This window comes from Urocitellus parryii, chromosome 8, assembly GCF_045843805.1.
Source record: "Urocitellus parryii isolate mUroPar1 chromosome 8, mUroPar1.hap1, whole genome shotgun sequence".
Classification (NCBI taxonomy): Eukaryota; Metazoa; Chordata; class Mammalia; order Rodentia; family Sciuridae; genus Urocitellus; species Urocitellus parryii.
Window position 1 is genome coordinate 63,752,477 of NC_135538.1, and position 13,208 is coordinate 63,765,684.

General features: G+C 34.0%; 1 protein-coding gene across 1 annotated transcript in view; it reads left to right on the plus strand.

Moving 5' to 3' along the window:
- The window catches only part of Mms22l (MMS22 like, DNA repair protein), a 124,058-nt gene extending 114,494 nt beyond the window's left edge, over window positions 1-9,564 (plus strand). Inside the window, exons 22-24 of the mRNA XM_026392764.2 lie at window positions 6,072-6,168; window positions 7,527-7,694; window positions 9,416-9,564. Of these exons, the coding sequence (XP_026248549.2) occupies window positions 6,072-6,168; window positions 7,527-7,694; window positions 9,416-9,506 (356 nt within the window). The 3' untranslated portion in view covers window positions 9,507-9,564. The remainder of the gene's footprint in view (window positions 1-6,071; window positions 6,169-7,526; window positions 7,695-9,415) is intronic.
- The last annotated feature ends 3,644 nt before the right edge of the window (window positions 9,565-13,208 follow it).

Genomic DNA, 13,208 nt, shown 5'->3' on the forward strand with positions numbered 1-13,208 from the left:
TTTGTCTTGTTAATCTCTTACTGTGCCTAGTTTATAAGCTAAACTTTATTGTAGCTCTGTATGTATAAGAAAAAACATAATATATGTAGTTTTCAGTACTGTCCACAGTTTCAGGCATCACAGTTGGGGCAGTTGTCTTACAATGTAACATCCAAGGATAAGGGATGTACTACTGTATAAAGTGTTGACCAACCTATCATTTTTTTTTTTTTAAGAAATGTCTTTTTTTAAACCTTTTTAAATATTTATTTATTTATTTATTTTTCTGTGGTACTGAGGATCAAACCCAATGCCTCATGTGTTCTAGGCAAATTCTGTACCACTGAGCCACAGTCATAGTCCCCCAAAAAATCATTGTTGATGATACTAACATTTTATCATTAAGGAGACTGCTAGTTAGAGCTCACATCTAACTAGTAAATACGTCACATGTTCAATATAGTTAGAATATAGTATTCTCTGCATTGTATTCTCTATAAGCCAGAAGAGAAATATGAAGCAGATTTGCAAGTTTGGCTTAGAGAAAATTTTCTCTGACTTACCTATGGTCTCAGTGTTTAAAAGGAAAGCCTGAAAAATCATAGAAATTTAAAGTTATTATATGAACCAGCAGTTCCACTCCGAGGTATATGCCTACAAGTATTGAAAACATGTCTACTCAAAAACCCATACCTGTTAGCATAATAACATAACTAATTAACCAGCAAACCAGGTGAAAAATATTTAAAGACAGCATTTAAATTCTCTGGAAATGATACTAAGAATAAACAACAAATAGAGAAACATTTATTTAAAGAAAGAACTAAAAGGTGATAAGAATAGCCAGAGTCTCCGGTATTGAACCAAGACCACTCCCTCCTGTTCCTTCCAAGCACATCAAGGCAGTAACTCTATTCTAGACTAGTTAATGCAAGAAAATATGGTTCCCTCTCTCCCCAGCTCATATTAGGAGGGATATCATCCTAGGAGAGAGAGGACAAATATTTCTCATTTATGAGGATATGAATAGGTAGCTTTGGCTACCTAATGCTGAAGTTCTTTTCTAGGTAAGTATGGCCTAGAGGTAGGGGTTCCAGTCCTCTGCTCAGCCCCATTAGTGGGACAGACCATAAATGAGTCCAGCAGCACTGAAAGACCTGATCAAGGTTGGGGGCAGATGTTTGATAACAAGAAGAGCAAGTCAAGAGGTCTTAGGCCTATTTGCCTTTATTTCCTGGATTCTCAGCTCCTAAAATGAATGTTGCACAAAATAGTAGGCACCATTGTCTTCACACTCAACACCAAAGATATACCTCTGAGATTTTTGCCTGGGTGGCAGCAAGCAAGAAACAAGCCATAGAACAGAGTTTTGAATTTCTTGTAAAATAATTGTCTCCATTGGCAACAGAATATGGAAAAATTCATACTGAGTACTCTCAAAAACAATGAAAATGGAGGTGAGATACATTAAGGAAATTGGTAATTTTCATCTGAGATATAACACTAATTTATAGACCAGCCAGGTTGAGTGAATCAGTAAAAGAAAAAGCCAATAAAAAGCCCTTGGGTCAGAATAAATTTCAGACACTGACCCCATAAAGCATCCTGTCAAAGGATCCTGAATTTGATTGGATCAGACTGTAAAGCAATTTATGCCCCCAGGGCATTATTTAAAACAATAGAACAATTGTCCAGAAATTAATTAATGGAGCTTTAAGCAGCTGGCTGTGATCAAAGAAAGGGTAGTTAAAGAGAAACCTGTAAACTAAAAAGTTTTTTCTCAGCAAGAGAAACAATAAGAGAGGTAAATAGGGAGCCTACATCCTGGGAACAAATTTTTACTCCTCACACTTCAGATAGACCCCTAATATCCAGAGTATACAAAGAACTCAAAAAATTAAATAATAAGATAACAAATAACCCAATCAACAAATGGGCCAAGGACCTGAACAGACACTTCTTAGAGGAGGACATACAATCAATCAACAAGTACATGAAAAAATGCTCACCATCTCTAGCAGTCAGAGAAATGAAAATCAAAACCACCCTAAGATACCATCTCACTCCAGTAATATTGGCAGGCATTATGAAGTCAAACAACAACAAGTGCTGGCGAGGATGTGGGGAAAAGGGTACACTTGTATATTGCTGGTGGGACTGCAAATTCATGCGGCCAATTTGGAAAGCAGTATGGAGATTCCTTGGAAAGCTGGGAACGGAACCATCATTTGACCTAGCTAATGCCCTTCTCAGACTATTCCCTAAAGACCTTAAAAGAGCGTACTATAGGGATACTGCTACAACGATGTTCATAGCAGCACAATTCACAATAGCTATACTGTGGAACCAACCTAGATGCCCTTCAATAGATGAATGGATAAAAAAAAAGTGGCATTTATACACAATGGAGTACTACTCAGCACTAAAAAATGACAAAATCATGGCATTTGCAGGGAAATGGATGGCACCAGAGCAGATTATGCTAAGTGAAGCTAGCCAATCCCTAAAAGATATGCCAAATGTCATCTTTGATATAAGGAGAGCAACTAAGAACAGAGCAGGGAGGAAGAGCATGAGAAAAAGATCACCATTAAACAGGGAGGGGGGAGGGAAAGGGAGAGAGAAGGGAAATTGCATGGTAAAGGAAGGAGACTCTCATTGTTATACAAAATTACATATAAGAGGAAGTGAGGGGAAAAGGGGAAAAAAAACGAGAGAGAAAAATGAATTACAGTAGATGGGGTAGAGAGAGAAGATGGGAGGGGAGGGGAGAAGAGGGGAGGGGGGATAGTAGAGGATAGGAAGGGCAGCAGAATACAACAGACACTAGTATAGTAATATCTAAAAAAGTGGATGTGTAACCGGTGTGAATCTGCAATATGTATACGGGGTAAAAATGGGAGTTCATAATCCATGTGAATCAAATGTATGAAATATGATATGTCAAGAGCTTTGTAATGTTTTGAACAACTAATAATAAAAAAAGAGAGAGAGAGAGAGAGAAACCTGCCAATTACAGCACTGGGGGAAAGCATCGGCAACTTGGCATTTCAATTATACCATTGGTGGAGTAGACTTCACCCAAAAAAGAAAAGATATCCAATACTCTACCAAAAAAATTAAAAGACATGTAAAGAAAAGAAATTACAATTTATATACTGGGTGGGGAGCCAGCAACAGAAACTCCTAGAGAAAGGATCAGACTTGGATGTGATAGGAGTTATTTTAAATATAGTCACATAACTAAAAGAAAACATAATAAATAAAGGAAATTACATTGACAATGTCACATCACATATAGAATATGAATAAAGAGAAATTATAAGAAAAAATGTGAACTCTGGAGATAAGATATAGCAGCTGAACTGGCAAGTTTACCAAAGGGCTCTCTAGTGGATTGAAATTGGCAGTAGAAAGAATCGGCAAACTTGATGATAGATCAATATATATTAAACAGTCTAAGAAGAAAGAAGAAGACTGAAAAAAATGAACGCTTTTGAGAATTGTGGGATACCCTTAAGTACACCAGCATATGTATAATAGGTGAACCAAGAGGACAGAAAGGAACAGAAAAAAATATTGGGAAAAAATAATGGCTAAAGATTTCCAAAATATGTACATTCAAAAAGTTTAGCTAACTCTAGGTAAGGAAAACACAAAGACGTCTATAGACAGACACATTATAGTAAAGATTCAAAAAGTTCAAGTGAGGAGAAAAATTTGAAATCAGGAAAGGAAAAATGATTTTTGTTACAAAACAAGTTCAGTAAGATTAATACGTAGAAAGGTAACCAAAAAAACTGGAGTGAGTATAACAATAATGAGTTCTATATGAACGTCTAATTTACTCAAAATAAATCAGAAATCTAAATGTTAAAGCTAAAACTATACTCTTGGAAGTAAGCATAGGTTAAGGGTAAGTCTTTCTGACCTTGGATTTGACAACAGATTTTTAGAGCTGACAACAAAAGTATAACCACAAAAGCAAAAGGAGATAAACTGGAGTTAATAATAAAAATTAAAAGCTATTATGTTTCAAAGCATAACAAGAAGAAAGTGAAATGGCAACCCAGGATTGTGAGGATTATTTACAAATGATATCTGATAAGGAATTTGTATCTGGAATGTATAAAGTACTCCAAAACTCAATAATAAAAAGACAACTGAATTGAAAAATGAGATGAGTAATAGTTATGAATAGGTACTTTTCTAATAGAGAAAGAAATGAAACAAAAACACTTCTGTATAGAAATCAGAACATTCATGTTCATAGCAATAGTATATAGTATAATAAAATGTAGAATGTCCTTTAACCAATGGATAATTTAAAATTTTTATATATCCATATAATGTAGTATTAGTTGGCCTACAAAAGGAAATGAAGAACTAATGATATATACTGTAACTTGGATGAACCTTGTAACATGATTCTAAGTAAAAGAAGTTGGTATTTAAAACAAACAAAAACACAATTTTATTATATGAGTGCCCAGAATAGCTAAATCTATAGAGAGAAGAAGAAAATTAGTAGTTGATTAAGAGGAGTCAGGTGATACAAAAAGTTATAGAGTTTCTTTTTGAGATAATGAAAATATTCTAAAATTGACTGTAATGATGGTTCAAAACTGTGAAAATGCTTAAAACCTTTGAATTGTATACAATTTTTTTGGAGGGAGGGTTACTGGGGATTAAGCTCAGGGACACTCAACCACTGGAGCCACATCCCCATCCCTATTTTGTATTTTATTTAGAGACAGGGTCTCACTGAGTTGCTTAGTGCCTCGCTTTTGCTGAGGCTAGCTTTGAACTCGCAATACTTCTGTTGAGGCTTCTTGTTGAGACCTCCTGAGCCGCTAGGATTGTAAACTGTTGTGTTCTTTATTTACTAGCTTCATACCATAAAAAACATTATCTCCTATTTATTATTAATTAATTTAAGTTTATATTCATCATGTTTTGTATTCCTATTATAATAGGTCACAATTTCTAAAATTTTTCTTATTCTTAGAGAAAACACTGGGTTTCACACCCCCCCATACATATATTTAATATGCCTAAAACATGACAAAAATTTAGAAGCATTCAGAACATGTTGGGTTTTCTGTATTCTTTCTTGATATTTGTATTAGTCAGCTTTGCATTACTGTAACAAAATAACTGAGATTATCAACTTAAAAAGAGGAAAGGTTTATTTTGGACCACAATTTTGGAGGTTTCAGTCCATGATTGGTTGGCTCGGTTGTCTTTGAGCCTGTGGGGATGCAGTGTATTATATGGTGGGCACACATGCCAAAGGAAACTGTTCACTTCATAGTAGTGGAAGAAAAGAAAGGAAAAGGAAGGGGCTGGGGTCCCAATATCTCCTTCAAGGGTACACCACAGTGACCCAAGTTCCTCACTTAAGCCCCATCCCTTAAAGTGTTCTGCCATCTCTCAATAGCACCGCAGATGGGGAGCCAAACCTTAAACATGAGCCTTTGGGAACACATTTAAGATTCAAATTATAGGAATGTTTTTGCACTATTGTATACAAGCATGCAATTCTAAAGTGTTTCTTAAAATATTTAAAGAATACAAATATTCATTTGAGACTTTGTTATCTTTTGAAAGGAAGATAACATAAGTAGTTTTTATGTATGTTTGGCTAATTTTAACTGAAGATAGATTGTAGGTGGTATCTGATTTTGCTTTTTATGTGTTTCTGAGGGAATAGGAGGAATATGTTTATAAATTAAAAACCAATCAATCTGCCTATCATCAGTCAGCTGATTTGAAGGGCTTTCTTTTGTCAATGTGTAACAGTGTGTGCAGGCTTATGTTGGTGTAGTATTTTTGAATATGAACACCTTTCTAAGAGAAGAACATATCTTCATGTGTTATTTTCAATTTTTAGAGTCAAAAATAGACTTTTAAACATTTTTAGTATACTCTAGAACAAAACAAAATTCGTAACTATTTCATTGTGAAAATTAGTAAAAAAACATGTAGATACTTCAAGAAAACACATCTTTTTCTAAATTAAGAGTGTTAAAAATGAGGATCCAGATGGTCAATTCAGACACAGTGTGTAATGCTATAATTTTTCCTCCTAGTTAAAAGGCTGGCCACCGAGAACCTACAGTACGTGGTAAAAGCCTGCCAAGTGGGGTCAGAAGGAGAACCTGCCGCCCAGCTGACTTCTGTGTTTAGGTAACTAGAAAATATGCCAACTGGCAAGGAGACTGTTGCCAGCCATTTGACAGCCAGCATGTTTTTTAAATGACTAATTATCCAAAACATAATGTGTTACTACTTATTTATAGTATTTCAATTATTGTATTTTTGGCAGTAGTTTTGTTACACTGTGTTGTTTTATTGAAAAATAAAAATGCCAGGGAAACAGATAAGGGAGCTGACTTGAAATGACTTGTGAATTTCCTAAAAGATTCTTGCACGTATTTGAGAAGAAAAGGTGAGAAACAGGAGTCATGATGGCAGGTGCACAGGGCTCCGGAGCTTGCTTAAGCATGTTGCTCAGCGTACAGTGTAAAAGGATATGTCCTTGGTTTTCTGGTTTGCTTTAGATCCTTTAGTTTCAGAAGGCTCTCTTATGTTTAATTTGTGAGGTATGGACTTTATAGGAGTAGGTTTGTTGTTCATAAGAATAACAATGCCACTTGAGAATTACTTTTTTTTTTCCTCTTTCCTGCCTTGTCCCCTTTAGAGTCTTATGCTTTCGGTGAGGACAGTATTTTTTTAATATTTATTTATCAAGGTTTATAAGTTTACCCTCATTATAAATATCTCTATCTTACTACCACCGTAACAAATAATTTAGGGTCCATATCCTTTGTTCTATGTTGGATCTTTGATGACTCAGTTTTTTTTTCTCATTATATTTTGGCACATATCTACTATTCAGTTTATTTAAGTTGTGATCCATTTGTGAATGTGAAGATTGTGGAGTCCAAGGAGAGGGAAAAATTATTTTATGTGATCAAAGATTCCATGTTTGTTATCGACAATTTATTATATTAGATGGCTTTCATTTTGTCGATGGGGATGTGAAAATTTTAGGGTTAAAAGATAGTTTGATTCATAAAGGCTTCTGTGGGTATCAAGTCTCCTGTTCAGTTTAAAGAAAATAAAGGTCTGTTTTTAATATTTTGCTTTCCCTGTTAGCATACTGTTTATCCAGAGATACAAAGGATATCTGACTTTCTTCTCCCTTTTGGTGTCTTCCACACTCTTTCTTGCTTCCCCTCATTTTAATGCGGAAAGTATAGCATAGAGTCTCTGGAATTAGATTTTTTCCCCTTAATTCATCCTCCTAGGATTCCAGCTCCTCCCTCATCGCCAGTACCATCACTGGTCTTGGATGACACAGGAATAGGACATTTCTGTCCCTTATTTTAAAGTACTAATAGTAGTCTCCATGTTAAATATAGTTTTCATGATAATATTACATGAAGTGATCATTTTTGTGCTTAGGCTATGGCTGACTGCAATGTAGGCACCAACTCAAAGAATAACTCCAGAATTTTGAGTGATGTGTTTTACTTTCACAGGCAGTTTATCCAGGATTTTGGTATAAGATACAGTCATCAAGTTTACAGCATTTTAGAGATAGTAGCAACACTGAAGCAGCAGATTGTCATCTCCTTGATTTCTACCCTCACTCAATCTCTGAAGGATTCGGAATTGAAATGGGGCCTTGGCAAAAATATTGAACAAAGGTATATTTGCTCATTTAATTACATTCTTTTGGACAATGTTTATAAAATCTGTATTTCATTTTATCAAAATGGCTATTTTCTCATTCCCCAAAATTTGGGATGTGTTCTTTTCAGTTGAAAAATATTTCAATATTGGGATTATTATCAGTTTTGTAAAGTATGATTAAAAAATATTGTGGTTTATCAACAAACTTAGCAGAATCCACACATCCTATCTCGTGTACTTCCTTTCAAAGACCATATTAGAAAGCTGTGTATTTCAGTAGAACTACTATTGCTCAAAACACTTGTGTTTCTCTTTGTGAAGTGGGTTTCAGAGCCTCAGGTATCTTATTTTATAAAACCCATAGTGCCAATTCATAATCCTTTAAGAGACGCTAGATTTATTGAGTCAACTTTATCATGCATAGCCATATGATAAAGGTAAGTAACCCAATTAGATAAAACAGATTTGGTGGGGGGGGAGAAATAGATAAGACTTTTTAAAAAAATTTTTATAGACTTATAACCCACCCAAATATGCTGGACTATTTAGAGAAATATAATTCTGTAGGAATATGTTTATATTTCCTAAAGAGATTACTTTAGATCAGTCAGTACTCACACTAGGATTCTTATGTCCTACTGTTTTTTACAGAATCAAATGCTTTTAATTGTGTCCCTGTGTATCTGTACACATGCACAATCTAATAAACATGCATGTTCCAGGTTTTAGTTGAGAAATTTTAATTGTATAATGTCATATTAGAGACCATTCTTGGAGACATGACTATACTGATTGCAGCTTTAGCAAACTAATGAACTGCATCTTTCAGTATAATAAATGGAAATTTTTTAAAAGGAGGGTCAGGGAATAGTTTTTCTGTGCTAAGGTAGAACATCTCTTTTCTTCTCTTACACAGTAACGTGGCTAACCTCTTATTTTCCAGAGAGAAAAGATTGAGTCACTTTAAATCATAGCTTTAAAGAAATGATGTTCATTGTCATGTCATTAAACAAGCTCATGCAAATGAAAAAACTGAAGAGACTTCATGAAACATCCTAACATAGTACATTGTTGGAACAAGTGTTCTGTTATTGTACTACTTTGCAAGCAGGGACACGAGAGGGTTGGTTTTAACAATTCTGAATAGCACAGATATTTAGTCTAATGAAATAACTGCCAGGCACAATAAATCTAAAACACATTTCAGATACAGGGAAATACTAGAGAATCTAATAGGAGCAACAATATTTTATTTTCAAACTTTGTTATTTCTAAAATGATAAAGAAGAAAATAGGGTGTATACTAAAAGTGTTATACAATTCTGTTTTATGGTTATAAAACTTTTATTTTCATTTTTAGTTTGCAAAACAAGTCTTCCCGTTATAAGCATACCATTCCTATCTGTAAGTTATTTCATGATTATATTTCATTACCTAGTAGCATTATGTCATTGCAGATGGTTAGTAAACTTTGATGTGTCATTTTTAATCTATACTTGATATATATGTATATCAATGATACTTTTAAAAACTGAATTAATCCTAACATCTAGGTTTACTCACAAAATATACAAGTACCTTTTTTTTAGAAGTGTTTTAATAAATCTGCTAGATGAATGAATGGATGGATGGATAGTTAGACCCACAGACAGGTTTCAATTTGTAAATATTCAAGTGGAAAAATACTGAAAAAGATAATAAGTATATTTTATTTCTTTTCTTTTTTCTTAAACAGGGAAGCCTATAGAAAACTTTTATCTCGCCTAGGACAGATGGGACAAGATGAGATGCAGAGACTGGAAAATGACAATACATATATTTTGTGATTCACCCTGTCTATTGCTTATCATCTAAAACTACTTTGAACTAATCCATCTCCTACTTTTAATTAATTATATAATGATCTGTTAAAAAATGCTTTCTGGGATTTTTTTCTTATATACCTTATATAAGTATAAAATATATAAATAAGGAAATAAAGATTAATTAGTAACTATGTAATAGCATCCTTGGAGCTTTGCCAAACTATAATCTAGTTTGAAGAAATTTTGGTTAAACTAAATTAAAGAAGCCTTTTCTGGAAATGTTTTCTGTGTATGAGTACTATGTGGGTTTGTTCTGGTACATCCATGGACTTTTTACTATAATGTGACTTCCTGTCTTGTGATTGATGTGTTTTGTGTGTGTGTGTGTGTGTGTGTGTGTTTACACCTTCTGTTTTAATAGGCTTATTTTTCAAATTACCTGGCTGACCTCTGCTCTGTTTTTTGTTTTTTTTTTTGTTTGTTTTTGTTTTTTGGTGGTATGTTTTTGTTTTTGTTTTGTTAGAGGAGGCGGGTGTTTAGAGATACATATTTGTTTTCCTTTATACTATGTGTGAGGCAAGTTACTAAATAAAACCCTTACAAAGTATACTTAACTCTCTTAGGATTCAGGCTGAATCTGACTTAAGGATTACACAGATAATACCTAAAAAGATTTTAAACTTATTCCAAAAGTATCTAGCTTGGAGTTGTCATTAAAAGACATCAGGTGGAAAAAAATAAGAGTCTTTAAGAAGAAAAGAATAAATTAAAATATTCTGGAAACTTCTTAAGATTATATAAAAGTTGAGAAGTCAGCTAATCTCTCTCCTTGCTCTTATAATTTGGCATCTTGTAGGTTTAGAGAACCAATTTAGTTTCCTTTCATAACTATTTTTTCTTTACTTTTTAACTCTCATCCAGATTGTGTTTTACCAGTTGGTCTTGATGTGGTAAAGTTTCAGTTCTAGTATTAGGAACCCACATAGGTCTCTAACCCAGTTCTACTTTGTGACCTTGTACAGGTTACTTACCATTTCTCAGCCTAATTCCTTCATGGAGAAAAAATAAATCATGATAAAAATTCACAATGCTATTATGAGAATCAGAGAAATGATATATGTAAAAATGTTTTCCTCTACATCATGGTGTACCTACATGATTGCTATATTATTCATACATGATAAAAGTAAAGAACATCTTTCAATTTTGTTTCCCTTTCTCTAATGACATAGTCCACTTTTTTTTTCAGTGTTTCTTTACAAGTCATGTTTAGCTTTGAAATAATTTCTTTCTTTCTTAGAATTGTAGTCTTTATCATGGTTACATTAATCCTTCAAGAAAACTTTTTAACCCTTTTCTGGCTCAGAAATTATCTTAAAATGAAATAGAGGCTAAGGTTGTGTGTGGCTCACTGGTCGAGCATTTATCTAGCATGTGTGAGACCCTAGGTTCCATCCCCCAAGTGGAAAAATGTTAAAAATAAATATAAATAAGCAAATGGGGTGAACAAGCAAGCAAGCAATCAGCATTCTCTAGTTACAATTGTCTCCTAATTGTAATTTGTGAGTTCCAAAGCTGTTGTTATTTTCATGATATAAATGGTCTGTTTCTCCCCAAAGTCAACTGTCACAAATGGAATATTCTTTAAGCCTGCTTAATAGAGTTCATAACAATAATTTTCTCTTCATTATAATAGTGACTTACTAAACTAATAATGTATGCTTTGCAAGTACCAGCAGTTAAAGGAGTTTTAACTCTTTAAGGCAATATCTTTTCAAGGGGGGTGTGTTATTATTTTTTTTATTTTCATTTTTTTGGTTCCCCCAAGGACAATTGTTAAAGATATCTTTTAGAATCTAGAGTATAAAACTTTCAAGGGATAAGAAAAACTGCTATGGAATCCTTCATTAGGGCATATATCTGTAAATACTAAGAGTAATTAAAGTTTGTAATTAAAAATCAATAACAACAAAAGACTATAATAACATACATACACATTTTTTATTTACATATAAGTAAAATTTTAAAAATATATATTTTAGTTGTAGGTGGACACAATACCTTTATTTATTTTTATGTGGTTCTGAGGATTGAACCCAGTGCCTCACACGTGTGAGACAAGTGCTCTACCACTGAGCCACAACCCTAGCCCCTATAAGTCAAATTTTAAAGAAGCTGCTTTTTTAATTGGGGAAAAAAACAAATTTATGGCTCAGTTCTTTTTCTTGAAAACCTCCTCTGATCCTTTATTATTACAATCTTTCCTTCTTCTACTTCCAGACTTCACCTATGCCCGCTTCTCTAATATTCATTTTCCCATAAGTACCCTGTCATTTCTGAGGCTGCTTCTTTTACCACTGTAATGTAAACATTACATTACAAACTCTTTTGGTCAAATATGAGAATGTGTGTTCATTTCTCACATTCTTTGGCATCTCTGTGATGTTCACATTTCCCCATATCTTCCCATCCATTCCTCAGCAAAGTTTCCTGCTTCTACTGTGTCTTGACAGTACCAGAAGTCTTCTTTCCCATCCTCTTCCTCTGTTCTGTCCCAACATCCTTTTAGTAGTGGACTGATAACACTAGTTCATGACTTTTTCTCTCAGATATATTTCTAGTGCTAATTTCTCTTTAGTTGCATCTTCCTGAAATCTTAAGGCAGTATGTTAAGCTGCCCAAACTAGCTCCTGCTTTCATTTTCTACCCTGGGAATATCCTTTTTTTCCCAGGATAGTTGGCCTTGAAACTTCAGAAGCATCTTAGATTTTTGATTGCTCCCAATTTTCAGTTGATGGCCTATACAGGCTCCTGGGCATTTTTTTTTTCTTTTATTTTTTGCAATTCCTTGCATCCAAACTTCACCACCCTCCACCCGCCCCTCCATGGATCACTACGATCTCTTCATCTCTTTTCCTCTGGTCCCCTTTCTACAGTTTATCCTACACATTGTTCTGAAATCAGTGTTCCTAAAATACTACTTCTTGTTTAGTTGTCAGCTGCAGGACCTCCAAAAACTTCCCATTGTTTATAAGTTGATGTTAAGACTCCTTAGTCTAGAGCTTTTCTGCCATTTGACTGATTGTTTTTGTTTTTGTTTATCAGACTCAACACTTTCCAAACAAAAGATTTAGCTGTTTTCTCTGGATGCCATGTCCATTCTACTCTCGGTCTCATTCATGCTGGGAGTACCATACTTTATATAAAAATCAAAATGAAATACATTTCATTTATACAGACGCTTAGGACATTTAAACAGGAACAAAAATAGATATATACTTTGGATTTGTGAACATTCCACTCAAATAATATCTATAAAATACCAAATGGGATGTAAAAGATGATTGAAGGGCAACAGAGTGATGAAAGGATTTTAGACATTAGGATTTGCTTATGATTTAAATTTTAATTTAGTTAACATTTAATTAGAAGGTTTCCATAGGGGAGGGGAAAAAAGACATGGAGGATCGTCTCTATGCAAAAAATCATTCCGTGTTGAGTTTATTTGCATTAGAAGAATTTCATAGTTTAAAACTTGTATGTCTCTACCTGTATTCTCTTAAGTATACAGTCATGTGCTTCTTAACATGTCAGTCAGTGATGGGCCACGTGTACCAAAGTGATCCCATAAGATTATAAGGAAGCTAAAAATGTCCTGTGGCCTGGTGATAGAGTCACTGTGTCATCACAGCACCACACATAACTCACTTGTTTATGGTGATG